This window comes from Pteropus vampyrus, unplaced genomic scaffold (assembly GCF_000151845.1).
Source record: "Pteropus vampyrus isolate Shadow unplaced genomic scaffold, Pvam_2.0 Scaffold41, whole genome shotgun sequence".
Taxonomy (NCBI): Eukaryota; Metazoa; Chordata; class Mammalia; order Chiroptera; family Pteropodidae; genus Pteropus; species Pteropus vampyrus.
The window spans coordinates 4,597,914-4,611,691 of record NW_011888822.1 but is presented as its reverse complement, the minus strand read 5'-3'; the positions used below and the strand labels follow the sequence as shown (position 1 = coordinate 4,611,691).

Genomic DNA, 13,778 nt, shown 5'->3' with positions numbered 1-13,778 from the left:
TCCTCTGAGTCATTCCATAGTCCCAGTTGCTGCCACCACATCTGCATTCCACGCAGCAACAGGAAAAGGAGGAAGAAGTACATATCTATCTTTTTTTTTTTTTTTTTAAGAAGACTCCTCAAAGTTCCACCTACTCCTGCTACCATCTCCTTGGCCAGAATTTGTTCACATGACCTCACATCTCTGCAGAAGAGCCTGAGAAATGCTCTCATCTACTCCAGCTGTTAGTGTGTTTAGATCACAGTGGGAATCCTGCTGCCGAGGGGGCAGGCGAGATGCTGGGAAAAGAAACTAGCATTCTCTGCCGTATGTAACAAGGGCAAAAAGTGAGCCTTTGCGGAGATTATCATCTTCCCAAGGCCTCGTGGCAGCGGACTGGGATTGGACCAGGTCTGCCTAACTCCAAAGTCTCTTCTCCCTGTGTCTGTCCTCAAGCATTGTGGAAGGTAGGCATGTATAATATTAGAAATGAGGCGATGAGTGATTTGTACCCTTGTTCTTTCCAAAGATATTCCTAAGGCACCAATAACAAAGGATGACAACCATCATCCATCAGTGGAGAGCCCTTTAAAGGCTGGACCAGAACACATGGCAGCTTTTGAAGCTAAAATGGGACCTCCTGCTTCCCCCTAAACATAATGTATATCTTGAGATCCTACTAAACCTTCTCTTCAGTCAAATAAAACAGGAAACAAGTGCAGTAGCCAAACAAGCTCAGACATGCACTCAGAGAAAAAGCTAGCAAGCCTTGCCATTCCACTTACCTACCAAGCTGCATGAAAGAAAGGACAAGGAAGTGAGAAAACAGTGTCAAGGCACGTGGCCTTTTAAAATTACCCTACTCACTACAATGGCTTATAATTTAGCCAACCAGGTTCACAACTTTGTATCCTACATGGGAAGCTAGGGGAAGGTAGATATAGGGGTTCAGTTTCCTTCTACATACTACATCTATCTATCTATCTATCTATCTATCTATCTATCTATCTATCTATCTATCTATCTATGGAATCTGAAACCTCATATCTATATGTGTGTTTACGTATATGTGTGTGTGTGTGTGTGTGTGTGTATATGCTTACATATGTGTGATATATAGACACAGATATGGAAATCTAGCTATTAGAATGTTTGAGTGCTTGCTAAATACCAAATCATTTATCTCACGTAATCTCACAATGGTATTTTGGGGTGCCATATTCACTTTCATTTTTAACATAAGTAAATGCAATGTTGAGAGGTTAAATAATTTGCCCAAGACCACATAGCTGGTAAGCAGTGAACCTAGGCAGTTGGACTTGAGTCTTCACTTTGAACTCTATTATTCCTGACTGTAATACTTAAGTCACCATGTGAGATAAAACCTATAATAATATTTCCAACAAAGCACAAGGGATTACAACAGAAGGAATGATTAATTTTGACTTGGGGAAGGGATAGGGAAAGTTTCAAAGAGGAGATGATGTTTGAGCTGGACTCAAAGCATTGATGAGGACTGTGTGAGTGGGAAGAATGAAAAACACTGAGACAAATTGTTGTCAAATATATAATATACTATAATAATAAATAACTAGCCTGGCTAGTTAAGAGGTGAGAAATGGATTTAGGGCCCTATCTTTTTCTTCACTTCATCTGAATATTACCATCACCATAAAAATAGCTGATCTGTGTTCCTGACGTGGCTTCTTGTCTAGCTGTTTCAGTCTTGTCTGTCACTCTAAGGGACAGGAGCAAAGCCTCTTGCCAGAATATGACTTGCATCAGTTTTGATGGTCTGGTGGAATCAAATTGTTTTTTTCCTACTTCTACTGTATTTATGACTTCAATTTGTCTAAACCTGGGAATAAAGCTCATAAAAAAATGAGGAGGTGAAAGTAAGTTAGTAATGAGGGAAAGAATCATTAAATATTTATCGAATTGAAGCATTAACATTTTCACCGTGCCTACTGTGGACACTAGAACTCTCTGGAGAGTATAGTTGTTTACTACCAAGCAAGATAAGAGAACCGTGGCCATATTGAAACATCCACTCCGTTGTTACAAACCTCCATCTGAAGGCCCAAAAGAGAATGCATTAATAGTCACCAGTTGCTCAAGGAGACTTTGTGGAAGTTTAAGAGAGTGAGACAGTGCACAGGCGTTGATGGAGCATAAGCAGGCACCCCACCTTGAAACATGTCTCAAGAGATCAGCCAGCAGATCCCGTGCACATTCCAAGCTGCCCTTTGATTTTTTCCAAGGCCACTGTTTCTTGAGAGTTTTGTTTATGATTAGTTTAACTATGACAAACTATGGTAAGATGTAGGTCTTTGGTTCTTCTTTTTCTTCCTTCTTCTTAGTTCAAATAGTTCTTTAAATGGGGCTGTTAGCCTGGGTGACAGACTGCAGATTGCATCAGCAAATTCAGCACTTGTCTTATGGTCACCTTCCAAATAAGGCATGCTGTAGGTATTCCAGCCACAATAAAGTCTTGAGCTGGTCGAAGAGTCAATTATTATGCATTAAAAAGCAATTCATCATCTACAATAGTGAACTCGTGTGTTATTTTTAGGCCAACCTTTTAATTTATGTGGCATGCAAGAACAGAATTTCTCACGTGAACTTTTGGAGAGTTCATGGAAAAATAACCAGGGCGAGGGGTGGAGCAGCAAGCGAGGCTAGGTCTCTGAGCAACTTTGCGATGATCCCATAGTCTAGAAGTTTTGAGCAAGAGCATGCTTTAGAGTCAAACGGTTTAATCTCAGCTCTGCCACCTCCCATTTTGATGATGCTGAGAGACTTAATTAAACTGCTGAAGTCTTAGTTTTTTTACCTATAAAATGGATTGATATGGTATCTCATCAACAAATTGTTGTGAGGACAAAATGAGATAAAGCATGTAAAGCCATTAGCACAATACTTGGTACAGAGCAATCACTTAATAAATGGTAGCTATTGTTATTGATGCCTGAAGTTTTAATTTCAACCTAGAACTTTTCTAGCTTCTGAGACTTTTATAAGGCCAGATGGAAGGGGAAATCTTGGATAATTAAATTGTGGCAATTCAGAACTGGAAGGTAACAAGAAGAGATCATCTAATTCAGGTGTCTATAAACTATGGCCCTCCGGCTGAAGACATTTTTGTAAATAAAGTTTTATTGGAACACATCCATGTTCATTCATTTATGTATTGCCTACGGCTATTGTACTGCAAGGGCAGAGTTGAATAGTTGTGACAGACTACATGGCCCTCAGGCCTAAAATATTTATTGTCTGACCACTTACAGAAAAAGTTTGTTGACCCCTGCTTTGATCCAGTGAGGTTTTACCGCCAAGGAAACCAAGGCCCAGAGAAGGGCAAAGAGTTGCCAAAATACACAGCCAAGTCAATAAGGAAAGCTTCTTGACTCCCATGCCAGTACCCCCACCATTACATGTACTGCCTCCTGGCTTGGTAGGGTAGGGTGACATGAAGCACAATGAAAGCTCATGTTACTTGCATATTGAGAACTGTAACAAAAGTACTTCTGACCACCAAATAGACCGATTCTGCTATGGAGGAAACCACTTGTTAGAGGTAAACAATCAACGTTAGGATGATGCAGGATCATGCCCACCACAGTGTTACTGAATTAGCTGAAGGGGTTCCAATCCCATGCTCAATTTCTTCCAACCAGTCAACCAGTGAGTAGGAAAAGGGGCAGATTCCAACTGACCCTTCTAGTGTATAGTTGACCTGGTAGGTATGTTCAGCGGTGACCAAATATGAAGTTTCCTGGGAGAGAAAGCTGGTAGAGGAGGTAATATTCATAGGCTTTTTTGCTTCAGAGTATCTCTCCATGCTGATTGCCTTTTACTTTTCATTTTATTACGTTTCCTATTGAAGCACTTCATGAAATCTTCCCAAAAAACTTGTAAGGTAGGAAACTGTTGCTACCCTCATTTTGCCAAGACAGAAATGGAAGCTCAGAGCAGTTAAACAACTTATCCAAGGTCACAAGGTCAGTGGTGGAGCCAGAGTCTGAATAAGATCTGTCAGATTCCAAAGAAAGGAAGGCACATATCAAAAGTGAGGGAAGAATGTTGGCATGGGTATAGGATATGTCTGTTACTTTTTATTTTTTTAAGACCACCTTGGGTTGATTCACATGCATTCTTAAACACTTTGCTATAATGTCTCCAGGGTGTTCCCTTAAAATGTGAGTTCACTCATTGGAAGATTGGACCAGACAGGCGATAAATCATGTCTGCTTACAAACCCCCATCCTTAGACGGTACATCAGGGCAGAGGAATAATATGTCTATCATGCTTCTAGATATGTCCCCAAAGCCTAGAACAGAGCCTGGCATGTTTTAGAAGTTTCGTAAATATTTGTGATGTATTAGATGAACTAGAATTTAAAGTTTGAAATGTTGCTCGTTTAAATCACCAAATGTAACTGGGTTGCTTTGCAGCAAAGGAAAGCCCAATCTGGGTGAAGGAATCCAGACACAGACTCGGAAACTGAAAACTTCAGACTTGCAAATCAGGATGAGCAACAATGAGTAACAGACTCCCAGATGTGAGCAAGTCCCTGATCTCTGACATCTCACTGTACTTCTCTGCCATGTGTGCAAAATGGGCTCTCTTCCTCTTGACAAAGAATATTTGTTTGTTTATTTTATTTTTTAAATTACATTTGACATACAATATGATATTAGTTTCAGGTGTGCAACATACCAAGCGATCTCCCCAATAAGTCTAGTACCCATCTGACACCATACATAGTTATTATGGCTGCTTATTTCCCACCAGAGGAGTGCTGAACATAGACTTGGAGAAAGTGAGATGTGCCAGTACTGGGGGAGTGTCCCAGAGAGAGGGACCTGTAGATACAGAGCATGTCTGATATGTCAAGGGACAGAAAGAAGGAGGATCCTCTGGCTGAAGTAAGGGTGGGTGAGCAGAGAAGCGGGGAGATGCCAGAGCACGTTAGACCTCGATGTCCTGGAAAAGGACATTGGCTTTCATTCTGCGCTAGAAGGCAAGCCCATGTGGGGCCTCATACACTAGAGTAAATCAGGCCTCTCTGGGTTGCAAAATTCAGATTCTCAAGTCAAACCAGTATTAGCCACGAGGGAATTTATTGGCTCGTGAAAATAGTAATGCTGAGGGATGGAGCTTGTATCAGGTAGTATTGGAGGAATGTTCTTAACACAGTATCATAGGAGCTTATCGTGTCTACAGTCCTTTGTGGTGGCTTCATTTCTTTCTACCCATTGCCAAAGGTGATCTTTGGCAGCCGTAAACCTAAAAATGCCACAATCTCAGGAGTGAGGCTTTCTCACCCTTCCAGTGTTCTTATCCATACCCTCCCCATCAAAAAAATAAAAAGGTACTGATTGACCCTGCCTTGATGACACACACACTCATGGACTAACCAAGGGCAGAGGAGGGCAGTGTGGGATGCTCTGGTTGGCTAATTTGGGTTATGTGCCCACCTCCAGGCAGAGTAAACTTGACCTTTTTGTAGTCCAGTGTGTCCCAACCAGTGTGATTCACTCTTCCCTATCCCCAGAAGGACATTTGTCAACTTCTGGAGACATTTTTTGATTTTCACAATTTGGAGAAGGGGTGCTTCTGGCACTTGGAGTAGAGGCAAAAGATAGTATCAAATATCCTACAGTGCACAGGACAGCCCCCCACAACAAAGAATTATCTAGCTCAGAATATCAATAGTTGAGAACCTGAGGTAGCCCTGTAAGAATGCAGCTTCACAAAGGCAACTTGTAATGTAGAACCAAGAATGGTCTGGTGCTCAACCTCCCATAAAACTCGCTGATTGGTAACACTGTGGTTGACAGGTAAAACCAGTATTTGCTTTGGTGTTAAAGGGAAGGGATACAGTTGTGACATTTGAAATTCTGGGTTTAGTTCTACCTATGCTCCTTAGGAGTTACCAGGTCTTGAGCAAGTTGTTAAGCTTCTGTTTTCTCTTAAGGAAAATGGATTTAAGAAAGCCCCCGTGGCTCGGAGTCTTAAATTCAAAGATCAATGTACATGCAATTTATAAACTGATAAGCTATACAAGTAATGCATTCCAGTAGACAGCCTGCTGTGTGCAAGACACTTTGCTATGCATTAGTGTTCCACAAAACAGCCTCTGCCCTCAAGAAGCATCCATTATAGTATGGGCGATAGGGACATACTTGTAGTACAAGACAGCAAGTAGAAAAGTACCCCCAAAAGGTGGGAGGGATTCAGACCTGGACAGCAAAATGTTCTGGCAGTGGGACAGAATGGATGAACTTTAAGGTTCAAAAAAAAGAGCTGAGTAGTCTTCAAGGCATTTACTGTGTAACTTTCCTCCAGTTGGCGTTGAACCTCACAGTAACAATCTGTTGTGTCGTTTATTGGCGAATATTAACCTTTCCCACTGAGCCTCTATTTGACAAGATTATCACTGGTACTATAGTTAGTGCAGCTACTTTTTTTTTTTAATTGGATTGTCGATGTATTTTATTTTATGGAAAAGAGTAAGATTGTCAGAGTTTTAGAGGCAGTGAATCATATTGAAGAATATTTTATATTTGTAAATGACAGGAGTTTACTTTTAATCACAGCCTTAAATTATGGTTTTGGATGAGGAATCAAAAAAGAATTTCCCATAAGAGTTAAATTCTCATTTTTCGGCTTCACTTGAATTCTGTTACTAGCCAAGGTAGTGTGTTATCATGGTTTGTATGGAGTCCGCTATTATTGTTTGATTCTGTTACCTGAGGGAGTCCGTCAGGATAAAAGATTTGCCACATTTTGTAATATCGAATAGTGGGAGCGGATAATATTTTTTAAAAAGAGGTGACACATTATCTAATGAAGAGACAAAATTTTCCAGCTGCATTTGTCTCATTGGCTTCATCTCTTACTCCTTTGATGTGAATGGCAATTGATCGGTGGTTCAAGTCACCACCTGCCTGACAGCTAGAGAGGCTGACCTTTTGCTGTTTATGTTGGCAGACTTTAATTATTCGCCTGCAACTTACTGAATGTGTGGGTGTCTCTGCATCTATCTGTTGGTCGCACATTAATTAACTTCTCCTTGTCCTTCCTTATTGGAAATTTATTGGGGAAGGAAGGCAATTTCCCTTTGGAGTTGACTGGCAAGGTTTTTTTTTTTTCCCCCATAACTATTTGCCATTTGCCCATTATTAAATGCTTTCCTTGAAATGAATAAAGAATATTGAAGAGGAGTTAGGTGAAACAGTTTTCTACCAAGACAGATCATTAGCAAGAACTAGTGAGAATGACTCATAAAAATTAACTGATGTTAAGTGAATTATTTCTAATGTGCATTTTAATTTTTATCTGGTGAGATGGTGGGTGCCTTTTTTAAAAAGAAATATTATGTGCTCGGCTTTCTATTGCAAAATTTTTCAGTGAGTAAAGTTTCAGTTACATAAGTTTTATACAGGATAGTTGAGTTTTAAAGTTTTATGGATTGGAGTGTGCAGACCATGGAAGGCTGACAGTTTTCCTGACTCATCTAAGGAATAAATGGCTGATTTCTCAGTTGGTGAAAGGCCAGTGAAAACCAGTCCAGACCCACAGTCACTTTAATCTCAAAATGATTTTACACAGCCACTTTGAGGCCCACTAGAAAATTAAATTACATCTTGTAACTCCTAATTAAATTAATTTCTTTTTTAAGAATCTTAAGTTGTTGGCTCAGTGGTATCCCACAACAGAAGGCCTATCTCCTGTGAAATCTTTACATCTCAGCATATTGCTAAAGAAACTTTAGAGGGAAACAGTTAATTTTATCCTATGTCATGGTTATGACCCAGGTTACTTTAATTGTGACCTACAATACTTCAATCTGAGCACTCCTCTGTTTGAAATAGTGTCTCGTTAAGTAAGGGGAAAAAACTTTTTGCCTTGCTCCTAATTGCTGCAAAATTTTGCATAACTAAACAATAGAATCAAAAGAATCCACCTACAATTAAAGCCTGATTCAGTAAGATACAGGAGGTTATATATGATGTAAGACAAAAAGATTGCAAAAATAAAATGTCTTTATCCCCTGAGGATAATAGTCATTTTGGAGTGTTAGTTACTCTTTGAAAATCAGAATGCTTAAAGGTAATCTGTAGCCTATAAATACATGGCAAAGTAATATAAATAGGATAGTACCACTTAAACCTCACTGTATCTTCTGTGCACATGGAAATGCATGCATAGTAATAGCTGTAATTATTAAACTATATTTTAAGAGCTTTCTGTTCAAGTGAGAAAAAAATATGATGTAGATCATTAAAATGTATCATCTGATCAGGGAGCCCGGCCTGCTAGAGGAGGAGTCTGTACTGAAAATTGACCAATCAAAAAGCCTAGATCCCAAGTGCTACTAGTGTTGTGACTGTGGGCAAGTCACATGACCTGTTCTGGGTTCAGGATTTTTATCTACAATATGAGATGTTCAAATAGGCGATCCTAAATATGATTTTTACAAAGTGAACTCTAGATAGGCTCATGAAGACCTTCTTGTGAATAAATGTTGACAAGCCCTGGGATGAACCATGTGGATAGATCCTTCTTAGGGATTTTTTGCTGTATTAGGGGGCAGGACAGCCCAGGGAAAGCAGAGAACTTCATGAGGGCACTTTCTTCCAGGACCTTTGCTGAAATGAGGAAGAGACATACCATGAAAGAGTAAAACCTTTGGCTGCATTACCTCTCATGTTTAAGCATCTAATTTAGTGGTCCTCAAAGCGTGATACCCCATCAGCAGCATCAGCCTTACCATCACCTGAGAACTTGTTAGAAATGCAAATTCTCAGGCTCCATCCACCTGAGACCCACCGACAAGCAGAGACTCTGGGGCTGAGGCCCAGCGGTCTATTTAACAAGGCTTTTCAGGTGATTCTGCTGCACATTACATTTTTAGAACCACTATTATAACTGAACCCAGACCGCAAGAGTAATCAAGTAGAGAAACTAGAAAATGAAAAAGAGAGAAAAGAGAATTTATTCTAATGGTGGGATGTGAGGCTGTGGCTTGGGTCAGGGTTACCTGAGACGATCACTAAATTCTTTTCCTCCTCCAGAGGTCTGTTTTAAATAGCATCAACAAGATCCCTCAGGTAAAGTTTCAAAAAGACAACTATGGCAATGAGGTTTTCCAAGGATTTTGTTTCTTAATGATATTCACGAGAACCCAAACCAATAAGAAAAATTTCCATGAACTGTTACTTAAAAAGAGAGAACCTCATCTTCACAGAAATACCTAGATTAGTGGCAAAAGGGAGAGCACATGGTTATTCACACACCTGATCCTTTCACCCCTGCTTTCTTCTGTACCTGAGAGCTCGGAGGCCAAATTTGGGCTTCAAACCACAGAATCTTCAGCTGGAGAATGCTTAGCTGCCAGTTACACTGGATTTGAAACTTTCTCAGGAATCGTGCAGCGGTACCAAAAGATGACTCTTCAAGCCTCTCTGGATATAAATAGTTGAAAGAACAGTTATATTACTTAGACAGAACCCCAGGAATTGCTCGGTGCATCCTGCTAAAGTCTTCTTGAACACATATCACCCCTTCAAGGCCGTCACTCTTCTTTAAGATCTTGTTATGAGAGTGGACTCTGATTCCAAGTAGCTGCAATCAACATGTAGGGCATGGGTTTCTGAGTACACCAAACGCTCCAAAAGTGGAAAATGGTGGTGGGAGATGAGGGACGGCAGCAGTCATGTAGCCTTGGCTACAGAGACTCTCATCCATTATTTCTCAGTTTTTCCCAGATTGAGATGCCCAATGTACCTCCAGAGGTGGCTTTCCTGACATTCCTCACCTATCCACCCAACTCTTTCTGTTGTGGAACACTTGAAAATAGTGGACATTTTAAGAGATTAGAATTGAACGCTTTTTTAAAGCAAGCTTTGGAAAATTGAAAAAAAAAATTCAGTGTTATCTATCTGTACAGTGAACACACAGTCTTTGAAAATTTGGCTTGAAATTGTCCTTTGCTTCTTACCTCTTATTACTAATAATTCACCCCATTGACAAGAAGTGGCTAAATAACTTAATTTCACAATCTTTAGGCAGGATATCAGTGTCGTGGTGCACATCTTTGATTACAAAAATAGTTTATATACATTGATCAAAATTTGACAGCCCAGTTTTGAAGAATTCAGGGTATACTTCTGTATGCTATGACATGCTGCTTGAAAATTATAGGTCTACCAACACTCTCAGTGTAATCATATACATGTATTATGCATGCAGTTATGTATATCTTTCTATTTTGAGCTGTGATCCACCTGAATCAAGGCCAATATCATTCTGATTTGTGGTTTGTCGAAGGCATATATATAGATATATCCATCCTCTCTTCTTTCTTCTCTCTTCTTCTTCTCCTCCTCCTCCTGTCTCTCCCTGTCTGTCTGTCTGTCTGTCTCTCTCTCTCTCTCTCTCCCTCCCCCCCTCTCTCCCTCTCCCTCTCTCTCCCTCCCTTCCTCCCCCTCTCTCCACACACACACTCCAGCCATTCACTTTTTTTTTTTCTAGCCTTATTGCCATTTTGTCTTTCATTGTTATCACCTAGTGGCCGACGTCAGAATGTCCAGTGTTTGTTCACTAAATCTAGGGTAACCCAATGTCAGGGAGAGAGGGGAAGAGCTTTTAAATACGACTTAATAATTGTCCCCAACATTTCCAAGTGAGAGACTAATTACTGCATCATTTACTATGTGATTCCCTAGTATACTAGGTAGCTCATCTCATAATTTCCCTTAAAAAGACAAGGCACAAATCAGTATAAAATTGCATATCAAGATTGTGTTTTTCCACTTGAACCAAGATCTCAGGGTTCCAGCCATGGTTACCAAGTAATGATACAAACATTTTACTGACCAAAATAAAAAACATGAGGTCTTCCGTGATCGGAGTTGCTTTCAGTGGAATATCAAGGTCAAAATACTATACCCAAATGCCAGAAAGGTCACTGTAAGCCACTGCTGTGATTTCACAGAAGTTAAGACTTCTTTCCTTTTTGTTTTTCTTATGTCTTTGATTCATTGCTCTATCAAAAGAATGGTAGGTACTTCCCTAAAAGACTCAACTTGTCTCATTCCATAATCTGACTGCCACAAATTGGAATACTAACACTTATGAGATGAAGGAACATGGATAGTCTAGAAATAACATACTAGAAAGCTCAAAGAGACAATTTTATGGTGCAGAAATTATCAAAGGCATTGGAAACAGTGGCCAGAAATGTGTGACCAGGTCCTAATCAGAGTGAATACCTCCTATTTCTGAGCCTCAGTCTACTCATCTATGTGATAAGGTGATTAAATTTGACATCTTCCAATTCTGTTTTCATCTATGTGATAAGGTGATTAAATTTGACATCTTCCAATTCTGTTTTCATCTATGTGATAAGGTGATTAAATCTGACATCTTCCAATTCTGTTTTCTTAATCACAATAATAACAGCTGACATTATTGCACTATTACTATGTCAGACACTCTGCTAAAGGCTTCATGTGTATTTTCTTTGTTATCCTCAGAATACTGTTATCTCCCATTTTATACTGAAAGTCTCAAAGAGATTGAATACTTCGGTACTCCAAGGCCACAAGGCTGGTTAGTGGCAGAGCTGAAATTTGGACTTGGCTGTGTTTGATACCAGAATTTGCGCTCTTACCTTATATAACCCCCCAAAGAGCCTGTAATAACATGTTGCAAGGTAGAATTTCTAAACTGCTTCTAGACCAGAGCTGCTCAGTGGGGACAGTTTTGTCCCCAGGGGATATATGGCAATATCTGGAGACATTTTTAGTTGTCACAGCCAAGAAGAGGGGTGCTACTAGCACGTGGTGGAAAGAAGCCAGAGTTGCTAAGAACACTGTACAATAGGTGCCACAGACCCCCACAACAAAGAACTGTCTGGCACAAATTGTCCATTTTGCCAAGGTCAAGAAATCCTGCTCTGGACCCAACCTAGAAACACCCTCTTCACCACTATCCACAGAAGATAAATAAAAAGCGCCTCTCTTCAAGGGAGCGCATCCCTATATATAGAGTTGTGTACATGTGTGCATAGCAGTTCAACCCACTCAGTACATCACTGTATTTAGGAGCCACAGGCTTTGATATGAGGCAGAACTAAATTCAAATCCTGGTTCTATTACTTTATTTAGGTCTATCACTTACACTCTTAAGCTTCATGTTTCTCATCCTTCCAATGGAGACAGTTGTTCTCTATTTTGGGATGACTTGAACAAAGTAAGCACTCAATTAATCATTACAGCCTTCTTTCACCACTGCCTCTCTTTCCTTTTTTGAACATCCCAGCCAGCCTGTGCTCTTCTTAAGATGGCCAGATATGGTCTTGACTCCACTGTTAGTGCTGGCAAGAGCCACAGACTTGTTTTGTAGACTAGTGCTCATTGTCTTAAACCCATAGGGAATGGAGTAGGTAACATGCATCCAACAAGAAGCAGCTGTAAAGTATTGGTGGCCCTGTGCAAGAGAAGGGGTTGGTGGTAGAAGCAAAAGAATCCAGGAATCTTGGCCCCCGGCCAAGGCATCCACTGAAGTGGACTCTCAGGGTTGGCTGGTTGTATTATAGAATAAATTGTTGCTCTATAATGTAAATGGAAAATTAACTTGTGTAACCAATCAAAATCTTTGCAATTCTTTGTGAAACATGCCACCCAGATAAGCTGAAGATTTATGTATTTTCTTTCAAGAGATCTTTTCTTGGGTAGACAGGGTGGGAAAAGGGTACAAGTCGAGGAAGACGGGGAGGGCTTAGGTGGAAGAATTTCCTTCATGAAAAAGCCCCCGAGAAAAATGCGTAGTTGGAAATGCTGAGCCTGGCTCATGTAACTTAAGTTAAAATGCAAGGTTCCAGCTAGACTGCTAAGAAGGTGACATTAAATATGCCCTTTTCCTTCTGTAAGAAGAGATCATTATCATTGTGTGCACATTATTTATTTATTTGGATCAGTGTGGGGATGGGAAGAAGAGGGAATAAAACTGAATGAGGGCAGAAGGCTCCAGATAAGACCTCTGATCCTTTGAGCTGCTTGCAGAAAAAAAAAAAAAAAAAAAGATTAGAAGTCACACCTGGCATTCTGAGCTTTCCAAAGAACCCTTTAGCTGATCTGAGCAAAATAGCGTACAAGGAGGGATTTCTCTCCAAGCTCTCACAGATGTGAGGTGGATAATGAGAGAATCAATGCAGTAGAATATTATTCATTTTGATTTAGGGAAATGTTTGATACCTGATGTAAGAAAAAAAAAATACCTTTTCTCCTGGTTGGCCAACCTGAAGGTATAATTGGGGTGCTGACAATTAAGCCACTTGGCGCTGCTTTCCCAGGCCATACTACTGGCTTGTTCTCACAGCCACTCTGGGAGGGAAGTAAGGAAGAGATGGTTTCAGCACTTGGACACAGGAGGAACATGATCTTCTGAGAGGGTCACAGTCTTGCTCAAGTTACAGCGTCAAGAGCAGATCAAAGGTTGGAGCTCTGATCCTGGAATTCTAAACCAGGCTTCATACTATTGTGGTAATAAAGCCCTTTAAAAGTAATTGAGTTGTCTCCATATTATAAAGTACTGAAAGCTGTGAGTGTTAACACACACATATATACACACATATGCATGTATATATGTAAATTCCATTTATGTCAGTATAAGAAGATGAACAGGAGAAAGAAAATGTCATAGATAATAGAGGCTCTGTTCATCCCTCTGGCAACCAAATCAAAGTTGTGACGGAAACAAGGAGCAGCAGCAAGGAAAAATCACC

General features: G+C 40.2%; 1 protein-coding gene across 5 annotated transcripts in view; it reads left to right on the top strand.

Annotated features, from left to right (window-relative positions):
• Positions 1-13,778, top strand: part of PRICKLE2 (prickle planar cell polarity protein 2) — a 332,917-nt gene that overhangs the window by 190,297 nt on the left and 128,842 nt on the right. The window contains exon 2 of one of the 5 annotated variants that reach the window (XM_011358457.2): positions 4,435-4,541. The exons of the other annotated variants lie outside the window; for them this stretch is intronic. Coding sequence (XP_011356759.1) covers positions 4,540-4,541 — 2 coding nt within the window. The 5' untranslated portion in view covers positions 4,435-4,539. The remainder of the gene's footprint in view (positions 1-4,434; positions 4,542-13,778) is intronic. 5 annotated transcript variants of the gene reach the window in all.